Source organism: Bufo gargarizans, chromosome 11 (genome assembly GCF_014858855.1).
Source record: "Bufo gargarizans isolate SCDJY-AF-19 chromosome 11, ASM1485885v1, whole genome shotgun sequence".
Taxonomy (NCBI): domain Eukaryota; kingdom Metazoa; phylum Chordata; class Amphibia; order Anura; family Bufonidae; genus Bufo; species Bufo gargarizans.
This window is the reverse complement of record NC_058090.1, coordinates 89389777-89405355: the sequence shown is the minus strand read 5'-3', so window position 1 is coordinate 89405355 and position 15579 is coordinate 89389777. Positions and strand designations below refer to the sequence as shown.

The following is a 15579-nucleotide window of genomic DNA, read 5'->3' as shown; positions in this document are numbered from 1 at the left end:
CCTCTTGCAGGGCCTCTCAGGTTTAGATACATGGCAAGTCTGTAGGGCTTTGTAAGTCATCATGGCAACCATTGGGTCCTTGCAAACACATTGCATGGGCCCAATATTAGAGAGAGGGAGCTCTGTCCCTCTGGTAATCTCATGGATGATGCATTGGTTACCTACCACAGCATCTAAGGGGTTAAATGGCCAGATCTGTGCCAGCACTGATGTGAGTCTTTATAGCTGCCAGCCACTGCTGATGGCGGAAGTTTATAGACCTCACTAAAGGGCAACAAACAGCAGCTTTGAGGGGGCACTAAGAGTAGGGCAGACTGTAAACTTAAAGTGGCCCTGGAAAAAAAACTAAAAGTTGTGCCGTGTTGTAGGGGGGTGCAAAATGACAGAAGGTGGGGCAACATGCTAGTGCAAAACACCATCCCAGCATAACCAAATACCATAGTGCAGCACAATATTTTCCCCCAAAAGCTGTCCTTCTGTTGTGACCCTCAATAGCTGTCATTTTCTGTCCTCCAGTTGTCCCTGATTAAGATATGGAGCAGGGGGCTTAGGAGATGAGATGCAGGCCACAGCGGTTGAATTCAGATGGCATGTGTGGTTGCTGGTGGGATTATTACAGCATTTATCTACTTGGCCAGTGGCAGAGAAGAGAGCTTGGGTTGCCCTTTGGTCATCGACCCACAGGGAAATTTCCCTGTAAGGTCTATGGCCAATCCGCCCATGACTAAGAGGTACAAATGGGGGCAGTAACTGCCTCTTTTTAGGCTCTGATCTCCACTGAACGGTGGAGGGGCCTTATAGGCCCCTGCACTTATCTAGGAAGGGACTGTCGTCCAGTTGCGGTCTGCTTCCTAGGATGGATTGTGAAAGTCAGTGTACACAATGGGAGTTTAGGGTTCACTGCTCCTTACCATGACACTTTCACCTTTGTGTCTAAAAAAATTGCAACTCTTAGTAGACAGAATTGTTGTTATGATGTTTATTTGACTGTGCTTGGGGGGGGGGAGGGGGGTCTACAATCGTGTTTAACAGTCCTGCCTTTAAGTGACTGCTTAATGTTTGTCCTCAACCAGCATCTAATTACTACAATTTTACATCTGCTGACCATTCACTCTTTCTAAAGCTTCCCATGCGCACTAGATTATAGTTGGATAAACATCTATGATGTACAGGGCCCTCCTAACTCTCATGGAGGCAGATGTGTGTGTGTGTGGGGGGGGGGGGGGGGGGGGTGGCCTGTTTGAGTTTAACATGCTCAGTCATTTAGTTTTCAAGGAGATTAGTTTCTATCAGAAATGTCTGTCAGTGGCTTATTTCCATCTCTCGAGTGAGAACACATGCAAGCTTGACCAAGAAAACATGTACATTTGGGAGAGGGAGTTACCAGGCAAAGACTTATCAGCAACCTAAAATGTATGGACTATTTACATTTTGTATTAGGATAAAAAAAAATGAAATTGTAGAAATAACAAATTCAGCTACATTTTCCCTCTTATCAACCCCTCCCAGATATGCACCATGTATGTAAGGTGGATGTCAGGTGTCAAGTCTACAAAGATGGCACCAGGAGCTTGCGCAAGTTAATGAAAGCCTGTAGACTTTTTTCTCTTATATTGTTATAGTGTAGATAATGGATACAGTCGAGTGTTTAGGTGTATGACATAGTCAGGACAGGTAGCTGTGCCTGGAACAGCAGCTCCAAAGCGAATGGGGCTGAGCTACAATATCAGGCCCAGCTACTACACTATGTACGGAGCCATGTCTGGTAAAGATTGAGACTACAGTGGGAGTCGGACCCCAACCAATCTGATATTGATAGCCTGTTCTAAGGATAAGCCATTAATGAAGTCCCAGAAAACCCCTTTAATAAATTAATGGGCATGGCTACCATGACTGTATATGGACACCAAATGTATTACGTAGGTTATTTTTTATTTTTTGGGGTAAGTGGTAGAGTGTGTGACCCATCTATATTATTGAGCTTGTTTTGCAGTCAGTTAGTTACAGTACATAGTAGTTGTTGAGTTGTTGTCAATGTAGGCAGGTTTTAGCCTAATTATAGGCCATCCATAAATAAATCCTGGAAAACCCCTTTCGAGACTGGCAATACTGTATGGACCCTAAATTTCTACTCTTAATAAAAAACATACTGCTGTGATAAATGTGAGTTTTCTTTAATACATTCAGACAAAAACAGAAAGTGATACACTATAACAACATTTGTAAAAAAAAGATTATAAATTACAGAATGATCGTGTTAAAAAAACCAAAAACATCTACTGTTAGATCACATACATTTTACTGAATTTCAGGGACTCGCTTGGTCTCCATGTTGGCCACGACACTGATGAGGCCCAGTATCTATATCTTGGTGGTGAGCGCCAAACACCATTCAGATTTGCAGATCCACAGGCGTTAAACCACCAGCCGGCACTGAATTGTTTACTACAGCTGAGGTAAATGATGTCCCCAACCATACAAAATGGGTGACAATTGTCAGTGGCAAGATCTACAGCGCTGAATGTGCTGCCGTGGTGATTGGTGCCGTTTCTTCCATCTCCAAGGAAGGCATCTCCTACAATGGAAAATATAATTTATACACATTTTTAACTGTATGATTTTTCATTTTCACATTTTTTTATGTATTTTTTTCTCTATGCACTCACCGGCTGTACCCGAGTAATTTCCTGCTGACAATTTATAGTAGCTGCTTGCACCGCCTATGGTAAAGGAATCATATTCTGCATAGGCTTCATGGCCATCAAAGTCTCCTATGCTGATGTGCAGTTTGGAGGACCTGTCCTTCTGGTTTGTCAGGGCATAAATGTACTTGAGCCCAAGCCAGTGTTCACCTTAGTAAATAAAAATAGTCAAGTACATGAGAAGATTAAACTGGAGAACGTGGTGATATACAAATATATTGACAAAATTGGATAATTCTCTAGAAAATTAATGACATACTCATTGGATATGCTATCACTTGCTGACCAGTGTGGCTCTGAAGATAGGGACCCTTATCTCTTATGAGAATCCTTTGTCAATGTCCTTGCACAGCTCTACAGCCACCCAGAGAACTGCTACTTAACCCTATAAGCCAGTAAACAATAGTACAATTGATGGACAAAGGGCCTTAGCCCTTTTATTGTCATGATAGATGAGGGCCCCTAGGACCATATCCACACCGGTCAGCAAGTGATGGCTTATCCTAAGGATGCAGCATCTGTTACCTAGAGAGAAACACGCCTCCAATTAAGATTTTCACTCCGTTCAATTTTACTGTTGGTAACCAATAGTAAAATAATTAAGAACCAAATGATTAAGAACCATCTGGTTCGAAACATGTAGACCGTACTGGGGCTTATTTTTGGAGGTTTCTATCACCGCTGTACATTTGGTTTGTGGAATAAACGTCAAGCAAGAAAAACAAGGTGCTGGATCTTTCTTCCTTTCCGTTCAAGTTTATATGCTTGGGTCTCATCCCATCCGTGCACTCTTAAAACTGTTGATGCAGGTGAGCTGGACTTTTACTATTATTAGTAAAATAAATAAGTCTACTTTTTTTGTTTTTTTTTTTTGGTTTTAAGTCTAAAGAACCCATCATTTATAAAGATAGTTTAGTCCATGAAACACAATAACTCAAATCAGTGTTTAATAACAGTTGTAAATGTCATACTAGAGATTTTTCAAAAGGGGGAAATTTTTCTTGGGAATTCCTGCCTCAATTACAAGAATTTTGGGAGGGAATTGAAAAATTTATAAAAAAATAATTAACTTCAAACTCTGTAAAAGGACCATTAATATAATATGGTTTGAAGAAGCAGAGGTTTGCCTGGATAGTATTGGTTGGGCCATGTTTTCAAGGTTTTTAAAAAAGAAATGCACTGAACTAATGTTTGATTGACCTAGCAATAAATATAACTCTGAGACGATATATCTGTCTGCTTTTATACATCTGACATGTATTTTTTTCCCCTCCAAAAATTTACAAAAGGAATCAATTTAAGCAGTTATTAGGGATAGATGGCAGTGAATAACTACAACATTTCTAGTATCTTCTTGGACCACCAATTATAATACGAAAGAGAGTCCACAGTTTCTGAAGACCATTTTCGTCTTATCTCATAAAGAGAGTTTTTAGACTTTGATTGCTATAAAAATATACAACCATTTCATCAATTTACCATTTCCCAGGTCAGTCTCTGCGTTTTGGCCTGTCTTAACACACAGGAAATGGCACTCAATAAGGCATTGACCACAGTGGTGGCCTGCCTCAGTCAAGTCATTTCTTGTGTCTTAAGAAGGACCAAGTAGAAGAGACCTGCAGAGGACTCAAAATGTGTTAGAACTTTAGTTGTGCGGGATTGGTGAGGTAGGTATGAGTTTTTGTTGAATGTTTTTTTTCGACGGCATTCAGAATCTGTGTAAAAATAGACTGTGCCTAGATCATAAATATATATATATATATATATATATATATATATATATATATATACATACATATATATATATAATGTCTCACTTACCTTCGAGGTTGCCAAATCCATTTTCATACTCTGTCCACATTTTCTCAAAACTTAATCCATCGGCTCCATTGTGTCTTTGGATTAGAGTCCAGCCACCATTTTCAGACATTTCACAGTATACCTTAAATGGGAGCATAAGTATCTTAATTGTAAATCTTATTATTAATAATAATAATTATAGATATGATTTTGGAAATTATATTGTAAATTGTTTTCAAAATACTATGTAAAAGAATCAAAATGGTTGGCCCAATGACGACCTGTCTTTTACATTAAAAGCTTGTCAATCAGACACATAGGTGGGGGATCCAATATCTTGAACTTCTACAGTTGCCAAAAACAAGGGATCTCAAATCTCCATTCTTGGCTGGACAGACATGTGCCAGCCCTCCTCATAAAGAATAGGATCACGACAATTTGCCAAAAGGGTACATTTTGCTATAGTAATTGCTCTCACTGATCTATTTTTAAACACATAGGGCCAGATTTGTCATTAGCTCACGTCAAAATAATAGAGTGAAAAAGTCGCAAATTTTTGCGCAATCGCTAAAACTGCGCAAAAATTTGTGACTTTTATTGGCTCCGCACTATGCTCGCCATTTTTTTTATAGTTGGCGTATTTTGTTATGTAAATAAATTTCTAGACAGATTTACTATTGTAAAAATTTTAAAAGTCGCAGAAAATTGCACAATTTCACTCCGGTGAGGCCCATGATTATCTAATGCGACTTTTTAATAGAACATGCAACTTTTTCGCAAAGACGAGTCGATTTTAGTAAAGTCGCTTACTGAAGCATAAACTGCTACTATCAAACCACATTTATTACAGTATTAAAGGACCATTAATAAATCGGACTTAGCCAAAAGTGACTTTGGACATATATAAAAGTGGAGTAAGATGTAAGTGTAATGATAAATCTGGCCCATAATGTATGCTAGTCTTGCTCTTCAGCCTTTCACAGTGGTGCATGGCCCAAGTTTCTGATCTGACTTGACTTCAATGGGAGCAGCATTGTAGTAGTGGGCTACCTCCACTACAATGTTGACAGTGTGGTATAGTTCTGGTGCTAATTTCCAGCAATGGAGCTACACAGAAAGGCTGATTGGTGGGGGTGCGAAGTGTTGGACCTTTGCAGATCCTAATGATAGGGATTATTTGAAAAAAAAAAAAAAGTCTGGACAACACCTTTCGACAAAGTCCAGGATTCTTCTCACTGTCTTACCAGGAAAGAGAATTCAGCTTCCTTTGGTTTTATCATGTATATTCCACTGGTACTAAGATTACTTCTTTGCCATATATCCGAGCAGTCATATCCTACCGAAAATAAGAGGAGAATATCAATGCATTAAGAAGAGACTCATTATTCGCTGCTGCTTTTAAAATTTACACAATTGACAAAATAAAAATTTTGTAAATACTAAGTATCTTACCTTGAACCACTTCAGATTGACCCTGTAATCACAGAGACATTATAGATTATTAGACTTGTTAAAGCAAATTTACATCACTAACACAATATCATTATAAAGATAGTTCAAATATATTCCAATATTAGTAGTTTTCCATCTACCGATATGCCAAAACTTGGCTTGTCAGACCGCTGTTCTTCTGACTTTCACATACACATGGATGCTCAGGTTGGCTGAGAGGGAATTAAGTCACTGCCAGGAGCCTCTGCTGGTTTATCTCCCATTAGAACAAATGATCTGGCAGGTTGACAACTAACATTCCCAATCCTTCTTTCACCAGACATCTGCCTTTAGAGAGTCAAGACACCACCAAACACATTACATGGTCATCTCTAGAGGACCCATTCTTTTAGCTTATCATGATATCCTTCCATGTACATATATAGTTCTTTTTATCTTTTCTTGAGATATCTATATATTTTAGATCTACTTTGAGTAGTTAAATCTTAAATTTATTAAATCTTAAAAAATGGTAGTAAAAAACTAAATAAAATAGTTTTTCAATGTATTCATTTATGAAACAAAAAAGTTCTCACCTGTGACGTAGTTTGATGGAGATAAAAACTCCACAGTAAGAGACATCTGAAAAGGTTCATGGATGTCATGGTTCTGATCCTGAAATTGTAAGAATCCTAATTAATAATTGTATTTTTTTCTAAAATTCTAAAATGAAAAAAAAATCTGATTTTGACAGGATGATATTGGAAGAAGATATTAAAATAATAAAAACAACTTGCAAATATTAGATTGGTGTAAAACATAAAATTAGAAATTGTGTATAAAGTTAAATGAATCTGGTTCAAAAGAGAAAATCTTAGGAAGTAGAATCTTCCTGAGGTACTTACTCAGTATAGCCAAGGTCCAGATCACCTACACTGGAGCTGAGTACAACATACTACTCCTTGCTGTCATCCCTTTTTATACTCCTAAGTGCAAGGGTGGAGTCAAGAACCAGCTAATCCGAAGACGCTTCATTAGTCTTTGTTTTTTTGTACAATTAGAGCCATTAACACTACAAGTTATACAGGTGAAACTCGAAAAATTTGAATATCGTGCAAAGTTCATTGATTTCAGTAATGCAACTTAAAAGGTGAAACTAATATATGAGACTCATTACAGGCAAAGCGAGAGATTTCAAGCCTTTGTTATAATTTGGATGATTATGGCTTCCAGCTTATGAAACCCCAATTTTGAGGTCCCCTTTGCTCAGGGGGTATGGATTAATTAGCTGACTAGAGTCTGACACTTTTAGCCTAGAATATTGAACCTTTTCACAAAATTCAAATTTTAAGCTGCGTTAATGCAATTCTTTTTAATTTGCGTTACTGAAATAAATGGACTTTTGCACAATATTCAAATTTTTCGAGTTTTACCTGTAAGGCGTTTTCATGTTCATTTCTGTATTTCTGAATGTTGTAATTACTATTTATTATACTTTAATATTTAAAAACTGCCCATAATTAAGATCTATAATTATACGGTAATATATATGTATACAAATATAATGGAACTTATTTCAACTATCTATAAAAGTTTTATGCGTAATATGTTTACAATACTTTCCCCCAAAAATCGTATCCCAGCCCAATCAAAATCATTTGTGATTTGATTCAGACAATGCTCTCAGAAGAAGGCATCTGCCACCAAAAATTGATAATATTTGGACCATGGTTTACTTTAAAAAACAACAGTATGCCCTGTATGTGATATTGTAACATTACTTTTTGGAGATGATCAATAAAAACTTTGTCATTAAAAAAACAACAACAAAAAAAGAACAGTACAATGTTTTTTCAAACCACCGGCTACCATCCATAGCTTTATACGTGACAGTCACGTTGACATGACTAATCTAGTCTTGACCTATAGACCGGTAAGGAAGCCGGCCGGCACTCGCTGTATGCACGCTGCACGGGGAAGGAGCAGACTCCAACGTTTGACATGTAAAAAATTCCAGCAGCTGTGTCTTTAAGGGTATATTCTATTATTGTATTATCCTCTCAATATGTCCTACAATCAGCCAGGGCGCGTTTCGGCAAACATGCCTTTATCAACAGGTAGTTCCTAATACAAATGCATGTCATATATAAATAGTTAATTGCGCCGCCCCAGTGACGTCAGACGCCCAAAGCGGGCAGTAATCAACAGGTGGTCATCAATCAAATACAAAGCAAAACAAAAACAACGACGACGACTCAGGATCCCGCTCTTAACAGGTATCTCAATCAAACAGATATTATATATTATATCTTCATATATAAAGAATACCACAGCATAGACTTGAGGATCCTTCAATGGAGGGTCAGTGTCTAGGGCAGTGATGGCTAACCTTGGCACTCCAGCTGTGGTAAAACTACAACTCCCAAGATGCCCGCTTGCTTGGCTGCTCTCATAACTCTATAGAAATAAATGGAGCATGCTGGGAGTCGTAGTTTCACCACAGCTGGAGTGCCAAGGTTAGCCATCACTGGTCTAGGGAAATACAATATAAAATTATTAGTCATGAAATAGACCAATCAAGAGACAAATTCTCATATAGGCATAATCCCATAGTCCCTATTGAGTCCCCTGGGATGTATTGTATCCAATATGTGGATCCAGTAGGCCTCCCGGCGTAATAAAAGTTTCTTGATGTCTCCCCCTCTTCTTGGTGTTTTTACTTGTTCCAATACCTGAAACCTTAGTTGGGCTATAGTATGCTTACATTTGTCAAAGTGATATGGAATGGGTAACATCAGATTATGTGAGAACATTGGAGACAATGGAGACATGGGAAGGTGCCCTTCCGCTGTGCTGACAATACACTTTGTTTCAATGTTAGTCTCCTGCTACCCAAACCAGCATGGACCAGCTTATCTTCCTCTTGTTACATATTAGAGGTGGATTTTTTAATTCTTCCACCTGCGGAGATGCTTTCCCCAATAAATGCCAGTGTTTCCAATTGTATTATCAAATCCCGTATTATAGGGATGATACTTATGTACAAATGTCACTCTCAATGATTTATCTCCCTCATCGGAATCTCTAAGTCTGTCTAAGTCTGCTCTTGTTTCTTCCAAACCTCTAAGTCATCTCATCAAACCTTATCTTTTGTGTTTCAGGATTAGTGACAATACGTTAAACCCTTTGAAATTGGGATTTGGGTATAGCCTTTTTAAGAGATGGAGGATGGGCACTAGTAAAATGGAGAGTGCTGTTTCTATCCGTCTCTTTCCTATAAAGGTCTGTAGATAAGTGGTCTTGCTGATCTTTTACCACCTTCGTGTCTAAGAAACTTACAATTTTTTGATCATAAATCCATCGCAGGCATTATTCAAATAATAGATGAAGGACAGGAGGGTCTCACGTGGCCCTGCCCATATGCAAAAAATGTAGTCGATAAACCTTTTCCAGATAAGGACATTGTCCTGATACAATGTCCTTAAACATGAAATGAACACTTTTGCATAGGGCGGGGCCATGTTCGACCCCATCGCGGTCCCACGTTTCTGCAGGTAATAGCTAGCCTCAAACATAAAATAATTCTCAAACAAAACTAAATGCAATAATTGCAAAAAGAGCTCCTGTTAAATCGCTGTATAACTGCTATTCCTCAACAATGTCTTCACGGCCTGAATTCCCTCCCTATGGTTAATAGAAGTATACAAGCTTACCACGTCTATTGTTACCAGGGGGCTATCAGGGGAAACCGAATCCAAACCTGTCAACGTTCTGAGAAAGTGTGGTGTATCTAATAAAAAGGACTGTGTATACTTTACCAAAGGAGTAAGTACTTTCTCAAGAACGATGGCCAGGTGGAATAGAACAGATTCCACCGAGGCCTCAATAGGGCGTCCGGGAGGATCAATCAAAGTTTTGTGCACTTTAGGAAGTATATAAAGCACCAGAGTTGTAGGTGACTGATTTATCAAAAAGGTACACATCTTCTCATCAATGATGCCTAAAGTTACATAATGGCCTACAGTTTTCATAATCTTCTCCATAATCCGGAAAACAGGATCACCATCTCACTCTGTCCAGCAGGACTATAGAGCCCCCTTATCTGCAGGTTTTAAGACCAGGTTTTTATCCTCCATTAATGCACGGATAGCCCTTTTCTCTTTACAATGTCACATTATGTGTCGCTCGTAGTTCACCTCTTTTAATGGAGTCCATCCGCTCCTGTACCTCACTGGTGACAAGTTGCACATATGTCTTAACAGGATGATAAACCTTTAGGGGCATAAACCCGATTTTATTTTCAGGCCCAAATCAGACAAACGCAGTCCGCACTGTCTCACATCACTGTTCATACTATGCGGTTCTCCCCTTGGTTCTGAAAAATGTGCTTTCAATCTTATCTTGCGGAAAAATTATTAGTTCATGCTGGTTTATGATGAAGTTTCTTAGACACGAAGGTGGTAAAAGATCGGCGCGGCCACTTATCTACAGACCTTTATAGGAAAGAGACGGATAGAAACCGCACTCTCCATTTTACTAGTGCCCATCTACCATCTCCTAAAATAGCTATACCCAAATCCCAATTTCAAAGGGTTTAACGTATTGGCACTAATCCTGAAACACAAAAGATAAGGTTTGATGAGATGACTTAGAGGTTTGGAAGAAACAAGAGCAGACTTAGACAGACTTAGAGATTCCGATGAGGGAGATAAATCATAGAGAGTGACATTTGTACATAAGTATCATCCCTATAATACGGGATTTGATAATACAATTCGGAAACACTGGCATTTATTGGGTAAAGCATATCCTCAGGTGGAAGAATTTGAAAATCCACCTCTAATATGTAACAAGAGGAACTCCAATTATAAAGATAAGCTGGTCCATGCTGGGTAGCAGGAGACTAACATTGAAACAAAGTGTAATGTCAGCACAGCGGAAGGGCACCTTCCCGTGTCTCCATTGTCTCCATTGTCTCCATTGTCTCCATAATCAAAGGTTCAGTTTTCCATCATCCCCGCACAGGTCCTGTGTTTGAAGTGGAAGGTTTTTTCACGTGTGAATCCACGAATGTGATTTATCTTATAAAATGCCCATGTGGTTTGCTGTACATTGGGGAAACAATGCAGACAATCAGGGATCGGATTGGTAAGCACAAATCCACTATTAGGACGAAAAATCTGAGGTTTCCCATTCCATATCAGTATGTAAGCATACTATAGCCCAACTAAGGTTTCAGGTATTGGAACAAGTAAAAAGACCAAGAAGAGGGGGAGGCATCAAGAAACTTTTATTACGCAGGGAGGCCTACTGGATCCACATATTGGATACATTACATCCCAGGGGACTCAATAGGGACTATGGGATTATGCCTATATGAGAATTTGTCTCTTGATTGGTCAATTTCATGACTAAAAATTTTATATTGTATTTCCCTAGACACTGACCCTCCATTGAAGGATCCTCAAGTCTATACAGTGGTATTCTTTATATATGAACTAGCAGAAGGACCCAGCTTTGCGCTGGTATATTATATCCATTTCATTTTATTTTTCCATGTGTCGTAAAAAGATATCAACAGTTTCCCCATAACAGTGATGTCTACAGTACCCGCCTCTTTAACATTGACCTCCACAGTGGCCATCCCTTTAACAGTGACCTCTACAGTACCCACCTCTTTAACAATGACCTCCACTGTGCCCGCCTCTTTAACATTGACCTCCACAGTGGCCGCCCCTTTAACATTGACCTCCACAGTGCCCGCCCTTTTAACAATGAAATTCACAGTGCCCTCCCCTTTAACAGTGCCTGCCCCTTTAGCATTGACCACGTCTTTAACAGTGACCTTCATAGTGGCTGCCCCTTTAACAGTGACCTTTACAGTGCCCACCCCTTTAACAGTGACCGCCCCTTTAACAGTGACTTTCACAATGACTGCCCCTTTAACAGTGACTTTCACAGTGACCGCCCCTTTGACAGTGGCCGCCTCTTTAACAGTGACTTTCACAGTGACCGCCCCTTTAATAGTGACTTTCACAGTGACGGCCCCTTTAACAGTGACTTTCACAGTGACCGACCACATAACAGTGACTTTCACAGTAAATGCCCCTTTAGCAGTGACTTTCACAGTAAATGCCCCTTTAGCAGTGACTTTCACAATGACTGCCCCTTTAACAGTGACTTTCACAGTGACCGTAATTTAACAGTGACTTTCACAGTGGCCGCCCCTTGAACAGTGACTTTCACAGTGACCTCCCCTTTAACAGTGACTTTCACAGTGACCGCCCATTTAACAGTGATCGCCCCTTTAACAGTGACTTTCTCAGTGAATTTCAAATGCTGCTCTACAGAGCACTAGTGAGACCTCATCTGGAGTATTGTGCTCAGTACTGGAGACCATATCTCCAGAAGGATACTGATACTTTGGAGAGAGTTCAGAGAAGAGCTACTAAACTGGTACATGGATTGCAGAATAAAACTTACCAGGAAAGATTAAAGGACCTTAACATGTATAGCTTGGAAGAAAGACGAGACAGAGGGGATATTATAGAAACTGCTAAATACATAAAGGGAATCAACAAGGTAAAAGAGGAGAGAATATTTAAAAGAAGAAAAACTGCTACAAGAGGACAAAGTTTTAAATTAGAGGGGCAAAGGTTTAAAAGTAATATCAGGAAGTATTACTTTACTGAGAGAGTAGTGGATGCATGGAATAGCCTTCCTGCAGAAGTGGCAGCTGCAAATACAGTGAAGGAGTTTAAGCATGCATGGGATAGGCATAAGGCCATCCTCATATAAGATAGGGCCAGGGGCTATCCATAGTATTCAGTATATTGGGCAGACTAGATGGGCCAAATGGTTCTTATCTGCCGACACGTTCTATGTTTCTATGTGACCGCCCCTTTAACAGTGACTTTCACAGTAAACGCCCCCTTAACCACCTCCGGACCGCCTAACGCACATGTGCGTTCCGGAGGTGGCAGGCTGGCGCACAGTCACGCATATATGCGTCATCTCGCGAGACGCGAGATTTCCTGTGAACGCGCGCACACAGGCGCGCGCGCTCACAGGAACGGAAGGTAAGCGAGTGGATCTCCAGCCTGCCAGCGGCGATCGTTCGCTGGCAGGCTGGAGATCCGAATTTTTTAACCCCTAACAGGTATATTAGACGCTGTTTTCATAACGGCGTCTAATATACCTCCTACCTGGTCCTCTGGTGGTCCCTTTTGTTAGGATCGACCACCAGAGGACTCAGGTAGGTCAGTACAGTCGCACCAAACACCACACTACACTACACTACACCCCCCCCCCCGTCACTTATTAACCCCTTATAAACCCCTGATCACCCCATATAAACTCCCTGATCACCCCCCTGTCATTGATCACCGCCCTGTCATTGATCACCCCCCTGTCAGGCTCCGTTCAGACGTCCGTATGATTTTTACGGATCCACGGATACATGGATCGGATCCGCAAAACACATACGGACGTCTGAATGAAGCCTTACAGGGGGGTGATCAGTGACAGGCGGGTGATCACCCATATAGACTCCCTGATCACCCCCTGTCATTGATCACACCCCTGTCATTGATCACCCCCCTGTAAGGCTCCATTCAGACGTCCGTATGATTTTTACGGATCCACGGATACATGGATCGGATCCGCAAAAAGCATACGGACGTCTGAATGGAGCCTTACAGGGGGGTGATCAATGACAGGCGGGTGATCACCCATATACACTCCCTGATCACCCCCTGTCATTGATCACCCCCCTGTCATTGATCACTCCCCTGTAAGGCTCCATTCAGACGTCCGCATGATTTTTACGGATCCATGGATACATGGATCGGATCCGCAAAACACATGCGGACGTCTGAATGGAGCCTTACAGGGGGTGATCAATGACAGGCGGGTGATCACCCATATACACTCCCTGATCACCCCCCCTGTCATTGATAACCCCCCTGTCATTGATCACCCCCCTGTAAGGCTCCATTCAGACGTCCGCATGTGTTTTGCGGATCCGATCTATGTATCCATGGATCCGTAAAAATCATGCGGATGTCTGAATGGAGCCTTACAGGGGGGGTGATCAGTGACAGGGGGGTGATCACCCTGATTACCCTGATCACCCCCTGTCATTGATAACCCCCCTGTAAGGCTCCATTCAGACGTCCGCATGCGTTTTGTGGATCCGATCCATGTATCCATGGATCCGTAAAAAATCATGCGGATGTCTGAATGGAGCCTTACAGGGGGGGTGATCAGTGACAGGGGGGTGATCACCCTGATTACCCTGATCACCCGCTGTCATTGATAACCCCCCTGTAAGGCTCCATTCAGACGTCCGCATGCGTTCTGTGGATCTGATACATGTATCCATGGATCCGTAAAAAATCATGCGGATGTCTGAATGGAGCCTTACAGGGGGGGTGATCAGTGACAGGGGGGTGATCACCCTGATTACCCTGATCACCCCCTGTCATTGATAACCCCCCTGTAAGGCTCCATTCAGACGTCCGCATGCGTTCTGTGGATCCGATACATGTATCCATGGATCCGTAAAAAATCATGCGGATGTCTGAATGGAGCCTTACAGGGGGGGTGATCAGTGACAGGGGGGTGATCAGGGAGTCTATATGGGTGATCACCCCCCTGTCATTGATCACCCCCCTGTCATTGATCACCCCCCCCCTGGTAAGGCTCCATTCAGACATTTTTTTTGGCACAAGTTAGCGGAAATTTTTTGTTTGTTTTTGTTTTTGTTTTTTCTTACAAAGTCTCATATTCCACTAACTTGTGTCAAAAAATAAAATCTCACATGGACGCACCATACCCCTCACGGAATCCAAATGCGTAAACATTTTTAGACATTTATATTCCAGACTTCTTCTCACGCTTTAGGGCCCCTAAAAAGCCAGGGCAGTATAAATACCCCACATGTGACCCCATTTCGGAAAGAAGACACCCCAAGGTATTCCGTGAGGGGCATATTGAGTCCATGAAAGATTGAAATTTTTGTCCTAAGTTAGCGGAAAGTGAGACTTTGTGAGAAAAAAACAAAAAAAAATCAATATCCGCTAACTTATGCAAAAAAAAAAAAAAATTCTAGGAACTCGCCATGCCCCTCATTGAATACCTTGGGGTGTCTTCTTTCCAAAGTGGGGTCACATGTGGGGTATTTATACTGCCCTGGCTTTTTAGGGGCCCGAAAGTGTGAGAAGAAGTCTGGGATCCAAATGTCTAAAAATGCCCTCCTAAAAGGAATTTGGGCCCCTTTGCGCATCTAGGCTGCAAAAAAGTGTGACACATCTGGTATCGCCGTACTCAGAGAAGTTGGGGAATGTGTTTTGGGGTGTCATTTTACATATACCCATGCTGGGTGAGAAAAATATCTTGGTCAAATGCCAACTTTGTATAAAAAAATGGGAAAAGTTGTCTTTTGCCAAGATATTTCTCTCATCCAGCATGGGTATATGTAAAATGACACCCCAAAACACATTGCCCAACTTCTCCTGAGTACGGCGATACCACATGTGTGACACTTTTTTGCAGCCAAGGTGGGCAAAGGGGCACATATTCCAAAGTGCACCTTTCGGATTTCGCAGGCCATTTTTTACACATTTTGATTGCAAAGTTCTTCTTA

The 15579-nt window shown here is 41.0% G+C and overlaps 1 protein-coding gene across 1 annotated transcript; it reads right to left on the bottom strand.

Annotated features, from left to right (window-relative positions):
• Window positions 1-2282: 2282 nt before the first annotated feature.
• Window positions 2283-9976, bottom strand: LOC122921393 (fibrinogen-like protein 1). The gene is made up of 6 exons (XM_044271372.1): window positions 9752-9976; window positions 5955-5976; window positions 5747-5838; window positions 4524-4644; window positions 2667-2852; window positions 2283-2575 (listed from the first exon to the last, which is right to left on the bottom strand). The coding sequence occupies exons 1-6, from the start codon at window positions 9974-9976 to the stop codon at window positions 2283-2285; spliced, it is 939 nt and encodes a 312-aa protein (XP_044127307.1).
• Window positions 9977-15579: the final 5603 nt, after the last annotated feature.